General features: G+C 65.6%; 3 protein-coding genes across 3 annotated transcripts in view; 2 read left to right on the top strand and 1 right to left on the bottom strand.

Annotated features, from left to right (window-relative positions):
• Positions 1-650, top strand: part of EMIHUDRAFT_452870 (hypothetical protein) — a 3,056-nt gene extending 2,406 nt beyond the window's left edge. Inside the window, exon 6 of the mRNA XM_005761596.1 lies at positions 25-650. Within this exon, the coding sequence (XP_005761653.1) occupies positions 25-399 (375 nt within the window). The 3' untranslated portion in view covers positions 400-650. The remainder of the gene's footprint in view (positions 1-24) is intronic.
• Positions 651-948: 298 nt separating this feature from the next.
• On the bottom strand, positions 949-1,890 carry EMIHUDRAFT_216571 (hypothetical protein; the record flags this gene model as incomplete). Its single annotated transcript, XM_005761595.1, has 1 exon — positions 949-1,890. The coding sequence occupies one exon, from the start codon at positions 1,888-1,890 to the stop codon at positions 949-951; it is 942 nt and encodes a 313-aa protein (XP_005761652.1).
• Positions 1,891-3,786: 1,896 nt separating this feature from the next.
• EMIHUDRAFT_216570 (AMP-dependent synthetase and ligase) lies at positions 3,787-11,446 on the top strand (the record flags this gene model as incomplete). Its single annotated transcript, XM_005761594.1, has 8 exons — positions 3,787-5,820; positions 5,889-5,931; positions 6,080-6,151; positions 6,230-7,339; positions 7,376-7,845; positions 8,269-9,174; positions 9,266-10,834; positions 10,913-11,446. The coding sequence occupies 8 exons, from the start codon at positions 3,787-3,789 to the stop codon at positions 11,444-11,446; spliced, it is 6,738 nt and encodes a 2,245-aa protein (XP_005761651.1).
• Positions 11,447-11,833: the final 387 nt, after the last annotated feature.

Here is an 11,833-nt window from a genome sequence, read left to right as displayed (position 1 = left end):
TTTCCCCCCCCCCCCCCCAACAAGGCGGTGGTGGTGAGGCCGCCGTTTCACGAGCACCGCCTGGCTCCTCGCCCCGCCCCGCCTGCCGCCGCCCGCACCTCCTACGACACCATCCCCGTCGTCGACGAGCACGGCCGCCTCTTCCTCCGCCCGGACCCCAGGCTCGCGCGAAGCAACGACGCAGCCTCCGGCAGCGGCGGCGCCGGCGGTTGCGGCGGCGCCGGCATCGCCGACGCCGGCGCGGCGCTGCCCGCGCCTTGCGCCTCTGCCGCCGCCACTGCCGACGCCGCCACCGCCGGCGCCACCGCCCGCGCCACCGCTGACGTCGAGGCCGCCGCCGGTGCCTCCTCCTCCCCCTCCCCCCCCTCCTCTACCTCCTCCCCCTCCCTGCAGCGCTAAGAGGTGAGCCGCGAGGGCCTCGGGAGGTGCGAGGGGCGCGGAGAGAGGTTAGATTCCGGGCGCGTTGCAAAGGGCATCGCTCGCCCTCGCCGTGCGGAGTGCGCTGTGCGCGCGCTCTAACGCAGGCGCTGTATTCGTCCTTGTGGTGACTCCTGTATCTGTGCGCGACCTTGTACACGTGGGTGTCGCAGCGGCGCTGACTGTCTGGTGTAATGCGCTGTCTTTTTTGGAGAGCTACCCTCCTACGGTAGAGCCCTAGAGGACGCGGGGCGGCCGGGAGCGGATGAGGGCTAAAGCCGTACCTCTACCGCATCCCATTGCATGAGATGGGGACCCCAAGTGCCCAAGAGCAAGACGCATAGCCATAGAGTGAGGTCTGAGTGAGGAGATACAGATGTTGAGATGATTTCGTTTTGACATTCACAAGGATCGCATGGCGCATCGGTAAAGCCGTAGTACTAAGTACAGCTCGAATAGCAGTGTGATTCAACGCCCATCGCGAGGGGCGCGGAAGAACGGCCGATGCCCTTGCCGCTCTGCCAAGTGCGTTTACGCGGTGGCAGCGCTCTTGACCTTGCCTCGGCCTCTTCGGGACCCCTCCCACATGCTCCCATTGTACACCTCGGCGCTCTCGCGATGGTGCCACATGGTCATTGGCAACTTCGCCAGGCCACCGAGCAGGTTGACGAAGCCGTGGCTCATCATGAGCTTGGCAGAGCTTCTGATGCTGTCCGACGACAAGTGCGACGTCTCGTAGACGACGCGCCACGTGGGGATGCGATCAAATGGGTATTGCTTCAGGACCTCGGCGTCGTAGCCCTCGGCATCAATCATGAGGAGCGTGACGGGACGCGTCGCGCGCAGTACGGAGACCTCCGTGGCCAGACAGCCGCACGGCACCTGGTGGGCGACGATACGGTTCATCACCAGCCGGTCCATGCAATTTGGTGGCAGCTCTCGACCCACGAGCTGAGAGCATCTGTTGCACTTGGCTGGCGTGAAGCCGAAGATCTTGGCTGAGGCGATCAGGTGGCCTCTGCTGAGCGACGCGATCTCGGAGACCCAGCCCCCGCCGGGCACTAGTGCGCAGCGCGGATCGCTGTGGTTGGAGCCCCAACCGTCTGGGTCGGTCTTATTGGAGAGGTCCACAGACCAGAATGTCTTCTTCTCGTGCGCATTGCACGTTGCGCCACACACTGCGGCGTTGAGCAGCCGAACGCTCTGATGCCCATCGTACTGCTTGCGAAGCTTCTCGAAGTGGTTCGGCGATGGCTCGATGAGAAGCGACCGCCATCCTCGTTGTGTGCAGACCGGCCCTGGGTCGCCATTGTCGTACCCATGCCGTTTGTGATCGTTGGCACCCACCTGGACCAGCACGGATGCTGCGGCGTCGAGCCGCGGGACCCAGTCCATGAGCGGCGCGGCGCGATGCACGCTCGTGTTCAGGAGCTGTTTCCTCGCATCCAGCATCTGCGCGAGCAGAGGTTCCATCGGCATGATCCCGGGTCGCGTGAGCTAGGGATTACGTAGATCGCGCTTTTTTTCGACCGCAGACGATGTACAAGTAATGTATACGGTAGCCGGGGCATCCACTTCGTCGTCGCGACGGGGTCTCACCCGGGCATCACCGTGATAGCCACACCCGGGGCAAGGCGCGGCCGGGTGATGCCCGGGGTGCACAACACCCGGGGCCGGCCGCGCCCGGCTGAGTGATGCCACCGGGCGAGCACCACACCAACCACCTACCTGGGGCGCCGCTTGCGCTTGTATGCACCGTGACTTGGCCGAGCCTGCTTGCCCGCAAATAAGGCTCTCTCCTTCTGTTGATCCGAATCGACCTAAATCGATGTTTTTCTTTTTGAGCTAGACTTCGTTGTTAATAGGAACAAGCGAAGGCACACACGACATGACGCCAAACACACGATTGCACGCACCGCACCGCACCTCGCACCCGCGCCCGCCGCCCCCCCGACCCCCGCCCCGCCTAGGTGGGAAAGAGATGAGGAGATGGGACAGCCCGAAGGAGGAGGGACGAGCACGTATGGGAGGGTTCAATGATGCGCCACGCTGCCCGGCGTTTCTCACTTTCCGGGACAGCCCCGCCCTTGTGAGGCAGGAAAGTGACGGCTACCCCGTACGCACCTGTAGACCTGCTACCCCTTCGCCGACCGCCCATCCCCCCTCCCCGTCCCCAACCCCGACGAGCCGATGACCGTCGCCTCTGCCCTGGCAGCCGCGCGCCCCCGACCACCCCCCCCCCCCCCCACCCACACACACACACACACACACACACACACCGCCGCCGCGCGAGCGCCGCGCGGCGGCACACCCAGCTCAAAAGAAAAAGAAAAAAGGGAATGAGGAGACCAGCGAGGGAGACTCCCCGCCTATGCAAGCCCCAGAGAGGGGCCGCCATCGCCGAAGCTGTGCCAAAGCATAACTCCAAAACCCGCAGCGGCCCAGGGGGCCTTGGGGGCAGCCTGCCGGACCGCCGCTGCACGGGGCTAGGCACCAGAAGATGAGTGGAATTGATGAATTGGGCCGTTGTCCGTGCCTCCCCTCTATACGTCAGAGTGGGACCTACGCCGCGCCGGGAAAGGGGCGCGCCCGGTCCTCGACGGAGCCGCGCGCCCCAAACGACCCAGGCGGCGAGTAGTCGTCCTCGAACCTTCGACATGTAGTTGCCCATAGTTAGCGCCCGCCCGCCCCCCCCCTCCGTCGCTTCGCAAAAGAAAAAACAAAATAAAAACAAGCAAAAGAGAAAGCGAAGCCAAAAACGATGGCGTAAACGGCGTCACAAAGCCCGCCGGTTTTGATCGATGTTTTTCTTGGATGGATTGGATCTTGGAGCACTTGTGGGTGGACGCGAGACAGATGATGACGACACGCACGAGCGACACACAGACACAAACAAGCTCACAAGACACATTTGATTGATTGATGGGAAGGCGAAACACAGTCCGACCAACGACTGGGACACCAACGCGGTATGGGTGGACGCTAGACGGGCGATGACGGTCACACAGGAGCGACACACAGAACCACAAGACAAGACACTCAGCCAAACTGACTGCCACACATCCTGAGCGAACTTCCCTAGTCACCCGCGGCCGGACTCCATCCGGCACGCGTCGCTGGGCGCTCAGAGCCGCGTAGTAGGTAGGTAGAAAGGTGAAGAACAGCCAGGCTCGGACTGGACACCAACGCGGTATGGGTGGACGCTGGACAGATGATGACGACACGCACGAGCGACACACAGACACAAACAAGCTCACAAGACACACAGCCAGCTGGCTGCCACACAGCCGCGTCCCCTGCTCTGAAAAAAAAAAGCCGAGAAAACGCGGCGGTCTAAGGCAAGGCCGGGTGACGGCGGGTGATGGTTCCATGGTTGCGCGGGGCGCTTGGGCCGTCCTTGCCGCTGCCGTGACCGGCGCGGGCCCGACCAGAGCGCCGCCGCCGCCTCTGCGACTCTATAGCACCGTACCACCACCACCGTCGCCGCCGCCAGCGCTGCTCGCTTCATTTGACGCGTTCAACACCGGAGGTAACAGCAGCAGCTTCTCTCACGCCGTGCTCGGGTCGTGGGCCAGTGGCAAAGGATCACTCCCGGCTGGAATCGTGGCGGCTCAGGCGCAGGGGGCGCGGATAAGCGTCTACGGACTCTTCTCTGGGCTGGCTCCCGGCTCGGTCATCCGGGTGGCCATCCTTGCAGAATGCACCGACCGCATTGGTGCTAGCAGCAACACGACTGTGGGAGCGGACGGCACTGTCACGGTCGAGCTCTCGCAGGCGGTCGACACATCCGGTCAATCCCTCACTGCGGCTACAGCGCTCGCTCTCGCCAGTGGAGGGCAGGTTGTTGTTGTGACAAGTGCTCAAACGCCGCTGTGCGCACCGCTCGCCGCCGAGCCGCACGTGCATTTGGCGCTCATCGGCCGGATGCCAGCTCAGTTCGCGGAGCGGTCCGCTCGCGGTCTCGTGGTGTTCAGCCGGCGGGTATTGAGGAGCGGCTCGCACCTCGCGGTTCGTGGGGTCGTAGCAGGCCTCGAGCCGTTTTTCCACGGCATGTGGCACCTGCACCGCGGCTTCAACTGCCTCGGCGCAGTCGAGGACCTCAACTTTTACGAGGGCGTGTTCGCGGGCTACAGGACCTCGCGGTCGTCGGTGCGTGGCGGCGACAAATGGACGTACGGCTCTTACCGGGCAGACGGCCGCGGCGTGGCGCTGCTTGCTTCGGAGTTTCTCCTCGATAGCTCCGACCTTATTAGTGCTCTTAGCCGCGAGCTGGAAGGAGTGGGGGGTGGGTGCGGCGCAGCAATGCCGGCGACCTTTCTGGGGCGTCAGATGATCGTTCATGGGCGAATGGGCGCCTATGTTGGCTGCGGCGCCGTCGGAGGCTACGCACCAGGCATCACCCAGGCGCTTGCGCGGATGACCGTGTACAAGGCATTCGCATGGCCGGGTACAAGCAGCAGCCCAGATGCCGCCAGCAGCCTCAATGCAAGCAGCAGCCTCAACGCCAGCAGCAGCCTCAACGCCATCAACCGCAGCAGCCTCAACGTCCATGCCCTCGTGCACCTCAAGCAAGAGGGTGGTATGCTCCGCCTCATCGCCACCTTTACGGGCCTGCCCGCCTCCGCAACCCTCCTCCTGCAGCCGCACACCGGCTTCGAATGCCCCGGCCACGACGAGGTGTTAGCGCGGCTCTACGCGCCGGCCGACCAGCCACACGCTCGCACCATCCAGACCGGAGACCCCATGTTCGACTCGGTGTCGATGCTCTCGGATGCCTTTGGCAACGCCTTTCTCAGCGGTACATTCGAGGGCTCACTGGGCCATGCCGCCGGCCGGGTTCTCATCGCTGCCACCGAGGATGGCACCCCCGTTGCCTGCGGCACGATGGAGCCTGTCTCCGCTCTCGTGTCTCCCATTCTGCCACAAGGTGGCATGCGGGGCGGTCTGCTCCTCGTCGCGCAGGCAGGCGCCGGCGTCGCCCTACGGGGCACGCTCCTCTTCGACTCGGCGACGGCCACGGGCGTGATTGGCATGGGCGATGGGTGTGTGGAGCCTGTCACGTGCTCAGTGCTCGTACGGTTTGAAGCGACCGAGGGCGCGTACGAGCTCAGGGAGTACGCTCTTCGCACGCCTGGTGAGGTGATCCTCAGTCAGGACCTTTTGAACGGGGCCGCTGTCCGCATTTTCTCTGACGGTGCTCAGTTGGGCGAGATCACGCTGGCCGGGACGGCGGGCGAGGTGCCGCCGGCGACTGGCGACCTCTGCGACGAAAGCGACAGCCTGCGCTCGAGCTCGATCGCATTCATCGCCGTCGGGACTCCGGCGCTCATACTGCTGGCTACCCTCGCGGTGTTGCTGAGTCAGCGCGCCCGTGCTGCTGCTGCTGGGCTGCTATGGGCGAGGGTACACAAGCCGCTCCAGGAGAGAGTGTCCTCCTCTTGGAGTGTGTCCTCCGCCGCCTCTGCCGGCAGGCGCTTGAAGCGCTGGTACTCGAGGGAGCCGAGTCGTACCTCCGTGAGCATGACCGAGTCTCACACAGAGGACTCGAGTGTCGAGGTTATTCTCGTCCCCCAACAGCGGCGTCGCGGGGCGTGGAAGCCGCCCACCCTGGTGCCACGCTCGACGCAGCGCAAGCCCCGGCTGCTCGCGCTTCACGGCGCAGGCTCGAACCAAGCGGTCGCCAAGCGGCAGCTCAAGAACTTGGGCATTGACGACAGTCTATTCGAGATCCACTGTGTGCCCCTGCCCCTGCTGGCACTCGGTGGTATGCGCCCCGTGTGTTCTCACCTTGCATCCTCACCCCACGCCGCAGACCTGCACGGACCTCTCCAGAGCGATGCCCCTGGGGTCGGCCTCGGCGAGGAGATGGTCCACGGGCCCTTCTACACGTGGTATGACGCGGAGACAACGGACACGCAGATGCTCAGCACGCTCTCCAAGGTGCTAAACGCGATGATCAAGCTCAAGGTGGACGGCTGCTTCGGCTTCTCACAGGGCGCGGCGGTGGTCAGCGCGTGCCTTCAGCCCGACGTTGTTGCATCTGTCCACCGGCATGTAAAGCGGGACGGCGCCAAATTTGGACACTCGTTCGGCTCGCTAAGGCGCCTCCTCGAGCACTCGGCCCCCGACCGAGCGGGAGCGAGGAGCAACACGCTCTCCGAACGCGCGGCCACTGGCGCCCCCTCGCTCTCCTTTGTGCTACTCGCGCACGCTACGAGCACCGCCGCCATCCGCCGCGCGCTCAATATGTGGATGCCGAGGTGCGCCGTCGCGACGCGGTCGGCGCACCTAATCGGCACGCTGGACCACTTCAAGGCGGAGAGCATGGCCGCGGCGCTCGAGTATGAGGGCGGCGAGCTGCGCATGATGCTGTACCACTCGGCGCGCCACGAAATGCCGCGCGACCTGCAGACCAACGAGGTGCTGCACCACCGCCTCTTCTCGCACCTGGCGGCAGGGCTCGGACCGGAGAAATCCACGCTTGGACAGATACCACTCAACGAGCGGTCGGAGCAAGCTCTGCCGCTCGCGCCGCAGCCTCCCATCACGCGTGCCTCCTCCGCGCTGGCGCACCTCTCCTTCTCCCACGAGGCAGGATCGAGCCCACCGCTACGACCCCCACGCCGCTGTGAAGTGCGAGAGCCCGCGAGTCCAACCGCGCCGCTGGTGGCTCTCCCGACAGAGTACTCCTGCGCGCGTGGCTCGACGATAGACCTGTCGATGCGCTCGGAGAGGGGCATCGCGAGCTACCTCGTCAGGCCGTCGCCGCCAGAGGCGCTCAAATTCCGGCCTGTCTCCCGGCTGAGCGCCGCAGGCGTCTCGAGGAGCCAGCAGCTCGTGCGCGTGGCGCTCGATCCGAGCATCGACGAGCTGCCACAGACCATTCTCGGCCTCCTCGCCGCGCCGGCGGGCGACTGTCAACGTGGCCGCGTCTCTTTACCCTTCACTCCGTGAGCAGGCCTCCTCGTCGCACAGCCTGCGAGCTGCGCGTGCCTCCGCTCGGCCGCCGGCACGTCCGCAGTCCTGACCTACGGTGCGCTTGCCGCCTTCATCAGCGACAGTGGCAGCCTGAGCGCCCTCGGAGTCATGCCCGGCGAGGTGGTCGCGTACGTGGTGCCGAGCGGCGCTGCAGGGGCCGTGGCCTTTCTCACGCTGGCCGCGCAGACAACAGCCGCCCCCCTCCCGCCTGACATCGCGCACGACGACGCGCTCGACGCGCTCGAGCAATTCGATGCGAGGCACGTCATCTTGTTTGATAGCGCGCCGCACGCGGCGGTCTGCGCCGCTGCGGAGAGTGCCGTGGCTTCGGGCCGTGACGTGAAGATCCACCGCGCCAGCTCGCGTGCTGACGTCGCCGGGCTCTTTGCGTTCACGCCCGCGGCGGGCTGCGCGGCGTCGGACCACAAGCTCGCGACGAGCGCCGACGACGTTGTGCTACTTCTCCGCACCTCGGGGACCACCTCCAAGCCCAAGGGCGTCCCTCTGCAGCAGCGCAGCCTGGTGCGCAACGCGGCGCTCCTCGCCGCGAGTCTTGGAATCACAAGGTACGAGATCTCGGCTGTACCTCGGCTGTACCTCGGCTGTACCTCGGCTGTACCTCGGCTGCAGCCTCCGCTCCAACTCGGCGTCCCCTTGCCTGGCAGTGACGACGTTTGCCTGAACGCCATGCCCCTCTTCCACGTCGGCGGCCTGTCCGCTTCTGTTCTCGCGACGCTCGCCGTCGGTAGCAGCTGCACGTGTCTCGGCTCCTTCTCGGCTCAAGACTTTTGCGCGGCTCTCGGCGCGATGCCTCCGCCGACGTGGTACAGCGCGGTGCCGACGATGCACCTGGCCATCCTCCACCACATCAAGGACAGCGGCGCCGACCCTGTACACTCCCTCCGGCTCATCCGCTCGGGTGCCGCTGCGCTCACACCGGCTGACGGGCAGGCGCTCTCGAGGTGCTTTGGCGGCATCCCCGTCCACGCAACCTACTCCATGTCTGAGCAGATGCCCATCACACAGCCGGGCACCGCCGTCGACCAGATGCGTGAGAAGAGCGGATCGGTCGGTATCGCAGTCGCTGCCTCTCTGGCGGTCGTCGATCCGACGAGCCTCGCGCCGCAGCCGCCGGGCCTCCCAGGCGTCATCGCCATCTCGGGTCAGACGGTCATGCCCCGCTATCTCAACAGCCCCTCGGCCGACGCGGACAGCTACTTTCTGCTCTCTTGCGCCGACGGCGCCGTTGCAGCCGAGCCCGACCGCTTCTTCCTCACGGGCGACGTGGGCGTGCTCGACGCCGACGGCCACCTCAGCATCACGGGGAGGGCAAAGGAACTCATCAAGCGCGGGGGCGAGCAGGTGTCACCGCACGAGGTCGAGGCTGCTCTCCGGTCGCTCGAGTGGGTGCGCACGCCGGTGGTCTTCGCCGTGCCCTCGCCGGCGTGGGGCGAGGAGGTGGGCTGCGTCGTCGTGCTCGGGCCGGACGCGCCGCCCGAGCTCGCCGACGCCCGGCTGCTGCTTCGCGCGCTGCGCGGCGGCTTGAGAAGCGAGGGGCTCGCGCCGAGCAAGTGGCCGTCGGTGGCGCGAGTCGTCGCGCCGGCGGAGCTACCCAAGACAAGGACGGGCAAGGTCGTGCGCAGTGGGCTCGCCAAAGCGCTCGGCATTGCTGCGCCCAGCTTTGGGGATCTCGCAGCCGTGCGGCGCGGGCCGCCTCGCGTCTCGCACGCCATCGAGGGGGTCCGCTACATCCTTGCCTGCCAGGTCGTCTTCAACCACGTGGGGCTGCAGGCGCCGTCAGCTGCGATCAGCCGAGACATCGCGTGATTCGCGAGCACCTCGTCTCACCGGATATTACGAGTGTGAACAGGCACCGTCCGATGGCAGCAACATGGACGGCGTGGCCGACACCGAGTCGTGGGGAGCGTTCGGAGCGGCGCGCTTCATGTGTGTCCACGTGCCGACCTTTTTTGCGCTCGCCGGGTTTGGGCTCGCCGTCCACATGGGCCCGGCACCACGCTCAGCGCTGGGCTACGTCGCCAACCGCCTCTCACCGATGCTGCCGATGTACTATGTCTCGCTGCTGCTGCTGCTCATCAATCTGGTCGCCATGTGCCACCCGGGAGACTTTGACGGCTCGTTCCACTTCTTTGCGCAGTGGGACGATCAGGACCGCGGAGACTTTTGCGAGCCGGCTCCGCTGCTCTCCGGCTGGTGGGGCTCTCTCTTTGCCACGGTGGCGGTGTACGGCTTCGGGCTGCAGTCGTGGCCGGTCTACCTTTACAGCTGGTTCCTCTCCTACTACACGTGGTTCTCGTCCGTCTACTACTCGATGGTCTTCACGCACCCGCTCTTCTACTCGCGACTGATCACCATCCGAGGCCGCGCCCGCCTGCTCTGGGCCATCGCCACGCTCCTCGTCGTCCTCAACGTCTGCGTCGTCGCGGGCTGGTTCGCCGGCTGGTATGAGGACCGGGCCTATGGCGGCCGGCCAGCCGATCTTGGCTCGCGTGACTCAGCGGCGGAGCTGACCAGCCAGTTCTCCCTCATGTACTACCTCTTCCCCCCCTTTTGGTGGCCCTCCTTTGCGCTCGGCACGTGCGCCGCCTTCCTATTCGACCACTACCGCCCGTACGAGTCGCACCACGCGTGGGTATGGGGAGTGATCACCGACGTGCTGACCTCCGCCCTCATTCTGGTCGGCTACGTCGTGTATCCGCTCCTCGCCTCGTGCGAGCAAAAGGAGGGGCTGCTCTGCGCGCGCATCGAGCCGCAGGCGGCGGAGCACGCCCTCGGCGACGCGGGGTTAGGCCACGAGCTCCTCGACGCGGAGAACGACGCCCTCGGCATCCGCTCCGTGGCAGGCATCTGGTCGCGGCTGCTGATGCCTGTCATGGTGCTCTGGCTTTTTGGCCTCGCCGTCGGGAGGGGCCTCACCGCGCGTCTCTTCAGCCTGCCATTCCTCGTGGACACGCTGGCCCCGGTCTCGTACAACGTGTACCTCTTCCACCAGTGGGTCGGCCAAGTCTACTTTCTCGCGACGCGGCAGCAGTGGTGGTCCTACTGGCGCTACCGCAAGCGCTTCTTCTGGTTCTCGCCGCAGCCGGTGCCTGTGGCGTGGTGGGAGTACTTCTTCGTCCTCGTCCTCACCACCTACTTCTCCATGGCCATGGCGAGGCTCGACCCGCTCCTGATCGCCAAGTGGGAGGCGGCGCGCACCCACCTCCGGCGCCGCCTCTTTGGCGCGCCGGAGGCGCTCGGCGGCTTATCGACGACCGACGTCGTCCTCTCTGTGATCGAGCAGCTCACGGGCGCGGCGGTGGAGCCGGACTGGAGCCTAGCCGAATGCGGGCTCGCCTCGGTTGCTGGACCCGTCCTCGTGGCACGGCTGCAGGCGGCCATACCCGGCGTGACCATATCTCTCGCCGACCTAATCGAGGTGGACACCGTCGGCGGCCTCGCCGAGCTGCTCGGGAGTCGGCGAAAAGAGTCGAACGCGAACGGCGTCGGCTCGTAGTGCGGAGACTACTTCTCTGCGCACAACCTTCGCACGTGGGAGGGCCATTACTACTGCGTCGACGCGTGGGCACACGCATCGGAGCTTCCGGGCTGTGGCGGCAGAGAGGCTGCCGCGTGCAGCAACTTTAAAGGCAAGAATTCCGGCCAGACGCGCTACGCGCTGGCCCAGAAGAGCACTGCTCCGTGGAAGGAGCGTGTGACTCTGATCAAGGCCCTCTCCACAGACGCCGCAAGGCGGTTCGACGACGGCTACTTCGACTGGGTCTACTTGGACGCGCTGCACACGTACGACGCCGTCGTGCAAGACCTGCGCGCGTGGTGGCCCAAGCTGCGCGAGGGAGGGCTCCTCTCTGGCGACGACTACGGCGACAAGCTGCGCACGGAGTACCTCACCACCGACGCCGCGCAACGGCACTACGACATCAACTACCCGTACGTCAAGCAGTTCCATTGGGGCGTGATCCGCGCAGTGACTCAGTTCGCCCGGGAGGTGGGCGCGCCGGTGCAGGTGAGCTGGCACAGCCACGTGTAGGTCCCCGCGGGGCAGATTGGTTGCTACCACTGGCCTGCGTGGTACCTTGTCAAGCCGTACGCACGGCTGACCATCTGAGTGAATGCATGAACCACATTCATGTTCCCATGCGCCATGGTATGGTACCCAGCACCGACGCCGGTGCCGGTGCCGGTGGTGTGCCGGTGCCGGTGCCGGCCGATGCCGGTATGCGCACACTTTCCCCACTCGTGATTACCTACTCGCTACGGTACCCTGTATCAGCAACTCGCTGTACCTCCAGTACACGTAAAGGGTAGATGGTGGCGCAGCAGACCCGGCACCAGCGGTCCCGAACTAACGTTCACCCAGAAATGACGGAATAGGAGGGTGGTGTTGGCACAGAAAAGAGGTGTTAGTACGAGTGGT

This window comes from Emiliania huxleyi (assembly GCF_000372725.1).
Source record: "Emiliania huxleyi CCMP1516 unplaced genomic scaffold EMIHUscaffold_70, whole genome shotgun sequence".
NCBI classification, from domain to species: domain Eukaryota; phylum Haptophyta; order Isochrysidales; family Noelaerhabdaceae; genus Emiliania; species Emiliania huxleyi.
Note: the sequence above shows the minus strand (reverse complement) of the source record. Positions and strands in the feature narration are given on the sequence as shown.